Source organism: Melitaea cinxia, chromosome 17, assembly GCF_905220565.1.
Source record: "Melitaea cinxia chromosome 17, ilMelCinx1.1, whole genome shotgun sequence".
Lineage (NCBI taxonomy): Eukaryota > Metazoa > Arthropoda > Insecta > Lepidoptera > Nymphalidae > Melitaea > Melitaea cinxia.
This window is the reverse complement of record NC_059410.1, coordinates 4,202,891-4,217,187: the sequence shown is the minus strand read 5'-3', so window position 1 is coordinate 4,217,187 and position 14,297 is coordinate 4,202,891. Positions and strand designations below refer to the sequence as shown.

At 33.6% G+C, this 14,297-nt stretch overlaps 2 protein-coding genes across 2 annotated transcripts in view; one reads left to right on the top strand and one right to left on the bottom strand.

Moving 5' to 3' along the window:
- LOC123661645 (hillarin) overlaps window positions 1-14,297 on the bottom strand; it is a 59,242-nt gene that overhangs the window by 5,747 nt on the left and 39,198 nt on the right. The window contains exons 4-9 of the mRNA XM_045596598.1: window positions 5,466-5,582; window positions 4,943-5,142; window positions 3,439-3,661; window positions 1,930-2,156; window positions 1,162-1,380; window positions 98-306 (exon numbers count right to left, since the gene is read on the bottom strand). Coding sequence (XP_045452554.1) covers window positions 98-306; window positions 1,162-1,380; window positions 1,930-2,156; window positions 3,439-3,661; window positions 4,943-5,142; window positions 5,466-5,582 — 1,195 coding nt within the window. The remainder of the gene's footprint in view (window positions 1-97; window positions 307-1,161; window positions 1,381-1,929; window positions 2,157-3,438; window positions 3,662-4,942; window positions 5,143-5,465; window positions 5,583-14,297) is intronic.
- On the top strand, window positions 9,288-11,271 carry LOC123661646 (probable methylcrotonoyl-CoA carboxylase beta chain, mitochondrial). Its single transcript, XM_045596599.1, has one exon. The coding sequence runs from the start codon at window positions 9,288-9,290 to the stop codon at window positions 10,959-10,961; it is 1,674 nt and encodes a 557-aa protein (XP_045452555.1). The 3' UTR covers window positions 10,962-11,271.

Below are 14,297 nucleotides of genomic sequence, written 5' to 3'. Positions count from 1 at the left end.
CCTAAAAAGTTAAGTTTAAATGTAATAGTATATGGCGACTATAACCAACAGATGATGTTAAAAGCTGAATTAATAAATTAATTAAAAACGTACTAACCAGTAGAATCAGTAAACATGACAGCTTTAGTGTTTGGATCGCTGAAGTAAAGTCCATATCGGAAGAACAGCGACCTGACGAAGGGCAGTTCCTCGAAGTCGTGCAACGTTATTGGAGTCTTGAGTAGCTGCCAGTCCGGTTGCAGAGGGTAGAACTCGTAGATGAACTCCCGAGGGTCGGTCAGGAAGTAGTGGTCATCGTATTCATATCTGACAAATGTAAATAATTTGAGATAGGGTACTTGAATTTTAGTTCACATCTAGCTGTCTAGCTAGCTTAAGTTCTAAGCAACATATTAAGGTGAAACATGAGTCAGTTTTAAAGTCAGATTTCCAGACACAGACAGTAAGGTCATGAAGATAAAAGTTGAAAAATATTTTGTGGCTTCTAATTACATATGAAAACTCTTCATACATTTTTTTTCTCGAATAAACCAGTTAGTTTTGTTATAGAAATAGAAACAGTCCGCCATGAATGTTTTAACTAATCATCCATTTTTTGTTTCGTAACATTCCAGAGCTTGCACATTAGAAGTGATAATATTGGATAGTGTATTAATCGTTTTTTTTAATGTCACTGGATGCCAACAAGCTTACGACTCGCCTGATACTAAGCGGTTAGCGTACGCCATATACGTAAGACAGATTCTACCCCCGTACTCGTAGTTAATACAGCGCATTTCCAGCTCTGGCTATATTACGAACCATAAGAACCCAAAAATACCGTATGTAGTATTATTTTCGTGTGATCTTCCGTAAGATTGGTACTTCCTCAAACGGTCTGCTCTAGATTTGATTTTATTTTAATTAGTAAAACAGACAACGCTTATTTCGACCAACATTTATTTGGTTGTGTCCAATCTCAAAATTTTGTTTTAATTATTACATGATTAGATTTTATTTCATATCAAAGTTAACTTTGAAATATCTTAGAATATTATTAATTTTTATCTTCTATACTTTTAGATTTGACTAGTCATCAACAATTTATCTAATGGTCAATGATTCATATTACATTCATTTCCGATTTATACTATATATGAGTCATTATTTAAGGATTCATACCTCAAGCTGTCACTCTTCCCCCTATTCCCTGGTTTAGGGGCGTCCTTAGCATTCACCAAATGCCGAGCTCCCCAATTACACTGCACGAATCTCCAGGCACCGGCCACGTACACCGCGTTCCAGGAGTTACGAAACCGGTTGTCCTCGAAACGGACGCCCGGCTGGTAGCCCGCTGACTTGCTGTAGCCCTTGATGACCACGCAGTGCAGGCCTGCGTAACTGTAAGGATAGGGGGAGTTATATTACCGTCATATTTCAGGGTTTTATGTAGTGTTGTGGTAAATGTGTGTTAGTTACTATCAGGTGTGTGCTGACGATGCATAGCGCAGCGGTCACAGTACTGGCTGGTTAAGCTTGCAGTTGTGAGTTCGATTCCCGCACGTGACAAACATTGGCCATTTATATATTCATACTTGTGTCTTGTGTCTAAGCGGACCACCGACACAGGAGAAAATCCTACTGGGGGCCGTTGGGTAAAAAAGACAGTTTATGGCAAGTGGCGTTTGCCTTAACGGTCACGGTGATCAAATAATAATTATTGATGGTCTTTATTCGATATAAATTCATCATTTATATTATTGTTTTACATTACATCTACTAGAACTTTTACGATGTATCTGGCATGTAGTTGGTGGGCAAGTAAATAGGTACCTACTAGGCTACTAGAATACGTCTAAGTTGTTATCCCAATATTCCCACAGGTTTAGAAATTACGCCTGTAATAATGAAATGGTTAAGTGAATATTTCGTCAGTATGCTCATAGTTACCTGCACAATCTCTTAAACAGAACATGGTAACTTTCTGTGCCGTGCTTTATGCCTCTCAGCAGTCCGAGGGGCGAGTCTCCCCTGAGATTGTCATCGAACTGAATGTTGTTCAAGTTCTTGACGGTGATCCAGCGGAATATCGTGCGAGCTTTTTCCACGTCACTCGCACATCTGCCCACTAATTGTCGGACGAGATCGGTGAAGGTCTTTTGGTCTTCTTGCGCTACCTAATGTTGAGTAAAAAAATATAATTGAATACAAACATAATTTTTTTTTTAATTTTTAAAATTTTTATTTTTATGTGTAATTGCTTATTAATTTTTAGTTTGTTTTACCGGCTGTTGTTAACACAGCTTTGGATACTTATTATAGTAATCGTACATTAACATTTAATCGATAGTTATCCGTATTCTTCATAGATAAATGATTTTTTTGTTTCATCAAATTATAGATATTTGTTAGATATACTCGTAGCTATTCAAAACACGTAAAATCAATATATTATGTAGTATTAGTAGAATCTACATCTTAGAGTAGAATCTTCCGAATCAGTGGTAGCTTTACTTCTACAAATATAATAATTTATTTTTAAGGTTTTAATTTGTAAATGACGATTCGAAAGTGCTCTTGGAGCCTATTTGAATAACGCTATTTTTGATTTTGAGTTTTTGATTTTATTAGTTGAGGTGAAATAAGCCATAAAGTCCTAAGAGCCTATATACCTATACCTATATAACTCATGTTACTTATTTCTAAGATAGAAATTATCAGCCGCCGGCGTAACAAGACCTTAATATCGTTTTACGCGTAGGTGGTCTGTTATTATTAATCAAGTTTATTCGTTATAATGTAATTAATTTATCAATATAAATTCGATAATTTGCCTAAATCTATCGATTGATTCCGTTTTTATTTCACTTCATTAATATTAATTCCGTAATAAAATTACGTAAACTTTGGCTGTGTCTTAATTATGAAATTTCTATATAAATAGAAATGCGGACGGCTGGACTATTTCTAGGCGATTTTTTTGTGTTTTCTATTTCTTTGAGGAAGATTCTTAAGTAATAAAAAAAAAATCAAAATTGGTAAATTTCCGAATACGTAACAATAATTTAAATTGAATTATTCGACTAGCGCATTGGCGCAGTTTGTAGTGTACCATTAGCGCAGTTTGTAGTGCCCCTGCTTTATGTTCCGCGCTTTGCGGGTTCGATTCTCGCCTGAGTCTGGGTGTAATATTTGTATTTATATATGTAATATTTCTATGTATATTTATAAAAAAAATATTTAGCTAAAACACTCGGCTGTTACCTGTAACACAAGCATAAAATTGCTTAACATGGGAACAGACGACCGTGTGTGTATGTTGTAAGATATGTATTTATTTATAATAATAATATACTTATTAGGCGCAAGATAGTACAAACTCCATCAGCTAGTTAATAAAATATAATTTAAAATACATACATAAAACATGTGGTATCAATATTTTCTAGTTAAACTTACCGAAATGGCAATTTTGTCCACATCGGCGAATTCAGCGGGGTCTGTATAAATGTGGAACTTGGAGACTAAGGGTGGCTGCGGTGCTGGAGCTCGGGCAGGATACGGAGGGGCTTCTTCTCCATCGAGATAAATTGATGACGCTGCCATGTACTCCGACCTTCGTTCTTGGATGAGCTCCATCATTTCGTGGCTCTGTTTTTCTACCAAGGCTGCTGTCGCTGCCCTAAGGAAAATAATCAAATAACAACGATTTTTATTATATTTTTATGAATGTACATATAGATTTATTTTATAATGTTTTTCCTTAGGCGGTTTAAGATTTTGACGATGGTGGATAGAAATTCAAGATATAAAAAAATATAACAAGTTGTATAGTTATTATTAAACGAAAATTAAAATATTTTGTAGTACACTCATACAACATGTATGAAGGAACAACAAAAACTTTTTTTGGAGAGCTGGAACTTATTTTGAAAAAAAAAAGAAACAAATAAACGGAACTTACTACGATTGATATTTTTTAATTATATAAAATACAATATGCATAAAGGAACAAAATTATGAATTGTTTGAAAAGTGGAACTTATTACTGAAAAAAAAACAAAAAAAAACGAATTCTCGGCCAGCAACATCAATGAACTACATTTATAATGCTATCACGTTTGACCGACTGTGCGGTAACGTAAAAATTCATTTACACCTTTCTACGAAATCATTAAAAACTCATTACATTTTCATCTGATTACAAAGAGATATAACTGTCGACCGTTAGTTTATATTTATAATGTGATACACCATTCAGGGCCGGTTTCATTGGTTGTGAATTTATCCTGCAAATAAGTTACGGGTAGACTTTAACAGCAAGATATAGAATAGACCATTAGGAACCGTTTGACTTCAATTAGTTAACTAAAACTTTCAGATTCATATTTGCGAATAAAAATATCTCATAAGTATATTTTAATTGGATTTAAAAAAGAATAATTATATAATTGTATCATAAGCTGTATATGTGTGTAATATGTTGAATACCATCATCCGTCAAATAGCGATATCTACAACTCGTGAAAACGGCCTTCAGAGCTATATTCACATGCATTTTGTTTAACATCCGGCTTAGCAAATGAGTTGTAAAGGAAAGTAGATTCTCACTGTCTCGACTCTTTCAACTGCCCGCTGATGATGTTGCCATTTTTCACTTGATTGAACTTGTTTAAATGTTAAACGTGACGTAAGCTTATTTTCTTTTGATTTAATATTGGCCGTTTTTAAATTACTGATTCCGACATGAAGGTTTAAAAAGAAATTTACTATTAAATAAGAAGATATATTTATATATAGATGTATGACAACGAACGCACTTAGCGTTATGCTTCTATGCTTCGCCAATTTTGAAAAAAAAATAATAATGTAAATGGATCTTAACTTAGGTACCCACTAAAATTTAAACCTCAAGCTGTACCATTAGATGTATAATATAATTGACAAAGGTCGTAATTATTACCTTTCGTGCTCTAACATTTTCCTCGTCAGGCTTTCTTTCTTCTTATCTCTCCGGAGTGTCATGTTCTTCTCGAGATCGGCTCTCTCCTGCTGATGTCGTAGTGTCAGCGCACCGATCTCAGAGTCTGGTCGACGTTTCTTAACTTGCATTTCTTGCTGGAATCTGTTCGTTAACCTTTCTAACTCCCTTTCCCATTCGTCCTAAAGAAAGACAGTTTCATTCATTTTAATTTTTTTAATAAGTTCTACGATCTGTAATTCAGTAAATTCATAAATTATTTGTCTTTAAAATGTTTGCTTCCAGTCAGAGAAATTGCACTAGATACTGTACTATAAATTTTACGAATATTTTGTTGTTTTTTTGAAAAATTAGATAATTTAAGCCATTTGTCAAATTATGAAAAACATAACATTAATAGTTATTTAATCAAAGATTTATCTACTAAAAAAAAACCTTAGTTTGCGGTCGAATTGTCACGAACCTATGTTTTTACTTTTGGGTAACGAAATAGTAAGTATATTACCTGTATTTCTTCTCGTATTCTTCTGTTTTCTTCTTCACGATGTTTCGAGAATTTTCTGTACAAATCATCTTCTTCTTGTCTGTGTTTCATTTCTAATTTTGTTTGTTCGTCTCGATCCTGTAACAAAGTAATATTGTTGATTATTTATTATATGGATATTTTATGTGTAACGGAAAAAGATCAAAATTAAAGAAAAAAAAAAAACACTTTCACTTAATTTAAACAATGTCATATTTCTATCTTGACTTGCAAAATGGCTGTTGAAGATTTTCGTTGCATATTATAATAGAAATTAAAAATATTGCTTAACTAATATAGACTATCAAAACAAAATAAATAAGTAACGTCGATTCCATTACAATTGATAACCTACACGAAATATTTTTAAGGTCGCTTAGAAGTCAGACAAAAATAAATAATTACTCTTTATCTCTTATTTTTATTGTATTTTACTGGTCGTATGCATACGGATTTACCCACAGTGTATAGTAGCTACTTGACTTGGCTACGAACGGCTATCATTAAACACGTGAATCTTACATAAAATGGTCATCCTTTAAAATATTAATTAAGCTAGTTTTATCCCCTTAATTCCGGCACCCGCTTTTAGTTCATTAGGAGTTAAATTTCCAAAAATCTGAATGACATTAAACTATTATAGCAAGTTGCAACTGACATATTTCGAATTTTAGGAAGTAACCAATATTATTATTTTGTTATTTAATTTGAACTGAATTTTTTTGTACACATGATAAAATAATGTCCAAAATACAGTACGATGAGAAAGATTTTGATAGAAATTTATATCTATTGGGGTTAGTTGTCATTATTTAAACTGGGGACAAAATCTGGAGGACCTCGACTGGGAAAGTGCCTTTACAGAAGATCACGGCTAAATAATAATGCTTTCAAGTATTGTTGTATTCCTGTCGTGAGGTAGGCGACCAGACCTTCTGGGGAGGATTTAGCGGTAGGATCGGAAAAGCGCTTGCATTGTTTCTGGTGTTGTCTATAAGCTAGGGTAATCGCTTACCATCATCGTGAGCAGTATATATCTAGGCTTGTTTGGCGACCTGGTTGTATATTAAAAAAAAAATATCAAATGCAAACAGTGTTACTAACGCGACATGATGCTTTGCTTATTGCTTACCTACAATTTTTCAAAACAATGGGAGTATGCTACGAATTCATATATGGTACCAAATGCGTTGATGACACGACTTCCGTGACGAAAGGTTACTAGTAAACGATTAGGTATCTGGAGTGTGAAATCTTAACGAAATAGGTCTTGTTAAGCATTCCTAGAACACTGACAGCACACAAACGTACTTATAAAGTATGGTGTATTCTGTTATTACCATTGCAAGATCAGTTACTATTATTTACTTAGTTTTTTTTTAAAGTAACTGCAGAGTTCCTTGCCAATTCATCTCTGTAGAATCTATATTCCGAAATTAATTTACACAAATATAATTTTAATTTGTACAAACACGATTCATCAGTGCTTTTGAAGACCTACTATTTGTTTAAAGTAATTTTTGATTAACCCAAGATACCATCAAGGATACCATCAACAATGGTAAACATTTCAACATATAAATCATGACTTAGGTTTCTCCTTATGTTATTTTTTGTCTCTCTCTTATTAATAGCAAAAAGATCTTTACCACTATTAGATTTGGTTCCCCTCCTAGCTAGAACATATACTTTAATAATACAAAAGATACAATAACTTGAAACTAGCGCGAAACACGCAATATTGTTCTAATAATATATTACAGAATAACCCGTCGAAGGAAGGATTGACGCTGTGGGAATCCTGAGAGCAATTTGAATAACCTTTCACATTACATGTATGAGTATAATGGACTCATCGCTTTATCCGTCAGTTTCCGCTTTCCTATAATATGGGAACTTGCAGTACACAGTCGAATATGACTTTTAATACCATACTACCATTTTATTTATTTATTTATTACTACTTTATTGCACAATACATTAAAGAATTTACAAAAGGCTGGCTTAGTGCTAGAAGCACCAGCCAAACTTAGGACGTATAAGGGCAGACGTTTGTAGGTGTGCAAAATTGAGTATAAGTAAAACTCACACCTTAGTGTGAGTTTTTCTTATTTTCCGTAAATTTCTTTTTTTCTTTTCTTAAAAAGAAGAAAATAAATTTACGCAAAATAAGAAAAATAAGCCACGTTATTTAGGCACTATTGGAAGCCATTAATCCAAATCACTGAATGAAATGACTATATGTGATTCAACGCGTTTAGGTTATTTTTACTAATGAAGAAGTACCTATAATTTACTGATTATGTTTTAATGGCCTTATTGCATAATCATTCATCATCATCACTTCAGCATACAGTCCACTTCTGGACATAGGTCTCCACAACTTAGCGCCAAATATGGCGTGAACTCATACGTTTTACCGATAGTCACCACGCTGGGCAGGCGGGTTGGTGACCGCAGAGCTGGCTTTGCCGTACCGAAAACGCTGCTGCTCGTCTTCGGCCTGTGTATTTCAAAGTCAGTAAGTTGGATGGTTATCCCGCCATCGGTTGGCTTTTTAAGTTCCAAGGTGGTAGTGAAACTGTGTTATCCCTTAGTCGCCTCTTACGACATCCACGGGAAGAGAGGGGATGGCTATAATCTAACTACCGTAACCACACAGCAATTATGTGATCAGTTCTTATCTTTTATCTATTTCTTTTCGATAAAAAAAATTGATATAACGTTCACGTCAATGTATTCTTGCGGAGCAGGGGCGTTTTTCTGTATTAAATAATACATTTTATTATGTAAGTATAGACTCGAAAATAATTACACACCGCAAAGGTCAAGCCAAAAAGATAAATTTGATATATTGAAAAGAACAGTTAAATTTATTATTACAACCAACGTAACGTCAGACGACACCTGTGAGTCGCCCTCTCGTGCCTGTCAACGAAAGTGAAGCGAGTCATTCACCTTTTGATTGTTTAACACACGATTGTACGCCTCTACGTGTCGATTGTTACGATTTAATTGTTTTTATTTCTTCTTTTGTCTATCGATATTACTAACACTGTATTATTACAATGGATGTATGTATATGTAATGTTGTAAACGTAAACAAAGTATTCAGACGGAAATATATTGATATAGAATATATTTTTATTCCTAGTGTAGTTTCTTACTGTATTGGTATGTTGCAAAAACAATAATAATCTTTATGGATTTAAGGAGATTAACTATTATAGCACAAATAATATATTAAAATATGTCTGATATATTTAGTTGTATCATATCAGCAGAAATTAAATAAGTTTTTTCTTATTCTTACAGTAAAGCTACCGTTTTTAATAAATAATGAATGGCCAATAATAATTGTCCTTATATTTGTAAATTCGTATTCCACAGAGTATGCATACAAGTCTTATTGCATACACTATACAAATAATTACAATTTCAATAACTATTAGTACGAGTGAGTTGCGTTATTTTCATTATAATTTCGTATGCGTTTAACGTTCATAACAATAACAGTGTCATTGTCGTTTATTTTATTGCGAATTTATGCCGCGATAAAGTAACTGAATAGCGTGTACATGATAATAAGTAATCAGTGTTTCTACGTTGATTTAGTGTAAAGCAAACAGTTGAATAAAATATATTATCTGTGAATTCGAATTTTTATCACCGTGGGTCAACACGCTTGACGAAATTGTTTCCGTCCGACTTAATCGTTTTGATAACTGTAATTACTTTATCGTCAGTAGCGAGAAACAAACTCGCGTACCGGTCGTGTTTATTGCATACATTGTTAACGCGAAAATGCTTAAATTAGCAAAAGGTTTACGGCGTTTAAGTGGAACGTGCCGGCAATACAGTTACGCCACAGTGATTGGAAGTGAACCGAACAGAAATGATCCCTACTATCAAGAAAATAAGACCAAAATGGACGAGCTCGTTGAGGAGCTACAGCTGAAAACAAATGAGGCTATCAAAGGCGGTCCCGAGGAGGCGGTAAAGAGGCACACGGCGAGAGGAAAATTGCTAGTGAGAGACAGGATAAACCGGTTAGTGGACGAGGGAAGCGACGTTTTAGAATTGAGTACGTTGGCCGCCACCGACATGTACAAAGGTCAAGTTCCGAGCGCGGGCATCGTTACTGCTATCGGTAAAGTTCAAGGTCGGGACTGCATGATTGTTGGGAACGACGCTACTGTTAAAGGAGGAACCTATTTTCCTATCACAGTTAAGAAACACTTAAGAGCTCAGGCAATTGCCCAAGAGTGCCGGCTTCCTTGCATTTACCTCGTTGACTCGGGTGGAGCTCATTTGCCAGACCAAGCGGACGTGTTTCCGGATAGAGAACACTTCGGTAGGATATTTTATAACCAAGCGAATATGTCTGCAGAAGATATTCCACAAATATCCGTTGTCATGGGATCGTGTACGGCGGGCGGTGCGTACATACCAAGTATGTCTGATGAAAGTATTATAATAAAGAACCAAGGTACAATTTTTTTGGCTGGTCCCCCGCTTGTGAAAGCAGCTACAGGTGAATCAGTATCTGCGGAAGATTTAGGAGGTGCTGACTTGCATTGTCGACAGTCTGGAGTTACTGATCATTATGCTCAAGACGATGAGCATGCCCTACACTTAGCGAGAAATGTCGTTGCAAACTTGTACTGGAATAATGATCAAAGAGTTAGAGTTTATGCCCCAAAAGTTGATGATCCTGTATATAATATTGAAGATTTGCATGGAATTGTTGGAGCGAATATTCAAAGACCTTTTGATATCAGAGAAGTGATCGCTAGAGTAGTCGATGGTAGTAGGTTCCATGAATTTAAACAACTGTATGGTGAGACATTAGTTTGTGGGTTTGCATCTGTGTATGGTCATCCAGTGGGTGTAATCGGCAATAATGGTGTTCTACAATCGGAAGCTGCCTTAAAAGGCTCACATTTCATTCAACTGTGTGCTGCTCGTAAAATACCTTTATTATTCCTACAGAATATTACTGGTTTTATGGTCGGAAGGGAGGCTGAAGCTGGTGGGATTGCAAAGAACGGCGCAAAAATGGTGACAGCCGTAAGTTGTTTTAAAGGGCCTAAGATTACTGTCATTGTAGGTGGCAGTTTTGGAGCTGGTAACTACGGCATGTGTGGGCGTGCTTATTCTCCTAGTTTCCTTTATATGTGGCCAAATGCAAGAATTTCTGTGATGGGTGGACCTCAAGCTGCTACAGTACTCTCATTGGTTGCTAAAGAGAAAGCTAATAGGGCGGGCAAACCTTGGACAGAAGAAGACGAAAAGAAAGTGAGGGCACCCCTAGAAGCTCAATTTGAAAAAGAGGGACGACCGTATTACAGTACTGCTCGCCTATGGGATGATGGCATAGTTGCACCAAGAGATACGAGAAAGATAATAGGACTCAGTTTATCAGCAGCATTAAACGCTCCATTTAGACAAAGTAAATTTGGTGTTTTCAGAATGTGAGATAATTTCAAAGACTTTATGAGTGTGAGTGTGTGATAACGAGTGCTATTAACGATAACATAGTTACGAAGTACTATTTATGTTAGATATTATTATTAAACTTGATTTATTTTACGATTACGTTTATCAGTACTGATCAATTTTGTTACGAAATCTCTATTTTCTTTTACGTCGAAATATTTATTTAACATCATGCTATATGCATTATAAAAATATTTTGAAGTTGTATGACTATGTGTAAGTTATTGCTTGAGCAACGTAATTTATTTCTATCTCTGTACGCCGTATTATAAAGAAACCATTATAGAAATCGAAGTTTTATTACCGTTGCATCATTAGATAACCTTAGTCTCATCATAACAATGCTTTCATTAAGGATATTCATCTCATTAATCAATTTCGATCAATCTGAGTTGAAGGCAGCAACAAATGAATATCAACTTTAACTTCTAAACAATAAAGATGATAGTACAGTTTTAGCTGTCAAAATACGTTCAAAGAGAACAGCGTATAATTACAAGCAGAACAATGGTATAATAAAAACAATATCCGTCTCTCTTTAATATGCAAATGAAACTACGACCCGCGGTTTGATGTATGTTTTGTATACTATACCTACAAGTAATTTAGGTACAATTGGCAACCTGTTATCATTATATCGTTACATTAGTGAGTTGTAAAATAGTGTTATAGTTATTTGAAATAATTATAAAGTCTGTTAAGAGACGACCTTAGGACAAAAAGTTTTTTCTTAGTATTTATAGTGTAATTATTTATCATATTTCCCAGGTACGATTACGTTTATTCTTGAACTTTTAGTTTTTGTAAAAAATAATTCAAACTGAGAATATCATTTTCAATGCCCGGTCACTTGCTCATAGACTAAAGACTAGCCCGTTGGCGCAGTTTGTAGTAGACCGGTGGTTTCTGCTCCGCGGTTTGTGGATTAGATTCCTGCCTGAGTCTGGGTGTAATATTAGTATCTATTTATTTATATATGTACTATTTTCTATATATATTTATCAAAAAAAAAATAGCTGTAACAGTTGGCTGTTACCAATAACACAAGTACTAAGTTACTTATCACAGGAATAGATGACCTTGTGTGTATGTTATAAGATATTTATTTATTTACTTACATCACTCAACATTAATAAATGCCACGGCGACGCACATTCATCATAGATCTTTCAGTACATTTTACGCTTTCCAATCTTACCCGCACGCGCAGTTTTTGCTACCAGCATTCTTTATAAGAAATCCTTCACTGGCAGCTATTAAAAGAGTTAATTGCCGATTTGTATGCCGAATGAACATCTGTGGCGATCTGTTTTTGTTATTCTTTGTTTGTGCTGTAATCTTTCATCGAGAAGATTCCCATCGAATTCAAATTGTTATAGAAAAGTTTGTAATTACATAGTTGTTTAATTACGGCTTTTGGATTGAGTTTGGTCTTTATAGTCTAGTAAACTTTGAATTTACCTCAAAAGCTGTACGTCAAACCACAATATTTATATATCAATTATTTATATAAACTAGTGATCGCCAAGAGGTCGAAATTCGGCCATTAATAAAAAAAATTATTAAATAAAACCAAAAAATTGTGAAAATAAAGAACCTTTTTTTTAATATTTAAATTTGACTACCGACTGACAGTCAACAAAAGAATATAATATGCGTGTGTGTGTCAAATACATGGTAGTGTGTGTAACGTTTTTTTTTTAAATTAATTTTATGTAATTTTATGCATGATTAAAAAAAATATTAGAATTCTGCACTCCTTCTCTATATAAAATATAAGTGTGCGAAATTTCATACTTCTCCGTCCACGCAATTTTCATAAAAAAGGTACAAAGTTTTTGCTTCACGTATTAATATATAGATACTTAGTTTGTGTAGAACCAAATCAAATAAAATAACTTTATTCAAATGGGTATTAAAAGCACTTTCGAATTGTCATTTTACAAATTGGAATTTGATATTATTTTTGTGTGATTGTTATTTTTAAAGGTGAAGCTACCACCGATCATGAATTTACATTCTGCTAAGAAGAAGAAGCTTCGCAGTTGTTGAAGTACAAAAACTATGGTTTAGTATAAAATTAGCAATATCCTGCAAGAAATACATCATTACTAAGTCCACATACCTTTAGCAACTATATAACCCTGCACCGAATAATGAGCTTTATCTATTTTTTTAGTAAAAAAATAAAGACCTGCGTTACAAGATATCAAACTCGATTTTTTAAATATTAAGTAGTTTTAAAACGTAACAAACTAAAAAACAATCGAAGGTATAATTATGTATGTCTTTATAAAGTAATAATTAAATTCACTAAAACTTTCTGTTTGTTTCTTGTTTTGGAAATATTCCATTTTGGAATTTCATATATCTGGCTATAGAAGCTATCAGCATCAAAATTTAAAATAAAGTTAAGTTAAGCGATTGTATATTGAGTGAAACACACTATGTTAATTAAATTGAAAGATGTTTTGATAATCACCTAAAATCACTCGGACGTGGGTTGTTAATAGTTGGATGTAGATACAAGTTTGAGAGAACCATGTTGGTTTTATATGTATGAAGTATTACTATATCGTATATATATCATACTTATGTCATATATTACATATCATTCTATTTCCTAAGAATCCTAAGTTAAAGAACAACACAAGCTTACATTTGAATTATTTATATAAAAAAGTGTATCATATTTATCGAAAAGTATATTTGTACCGACTTTGAAGGTTGATTGGACCGATTTTAATGAAATTTGGCACAGATATGTAGCGTTGTCCAACTTAAAATATACTTAGACTATACTTTATTTCGATTCAAACGCAATTTTTTTTGAATCACTGGTCATTTCTTTAAAATTCAAATCTTAACGTAATATTTTTAAAACAATTATATACAGCCAAAAAACGCGTGGCCGGGTCAGCTAGTCTTATATAAAAATAAATTGCCGAAATGTAATATACGTATATGTAATGGAATACATATTATGTATGTATGCGCATAACTTCAAATTTTTACGAACGACTGCAACAAATCGGATATTTTTTGTGATCTTTAATGTCAGGACAAAAGAAGATTAAAAAATCGATATACTTATTTATTTACGAAAAAATGACAGTAAGAGCTAGTCTATAAAATTATTTAATAAAGAGTTTACTTATAAAATTCATTTCAATTTGAATCTAGTACATTTCAGTAAACGTGTGTTACACAATTTAACACATATACTTTAATGAATAAAATAGATTACGATTAATGAGAATATTTATATCTATATAATTATCTGCATGTGATTAGAAGCAATAATAAGTGTATTTG

What these genes read in the sequence shown, in the direction of transcription:
- LOC123661646 (XM_045596599.1), top strand. Translation starts at nt 9,288, where the DNA reads ATGCTTAAATTAGCAAAAGGTTTACGGCGTTTAAGTGGAACGTGCCGG.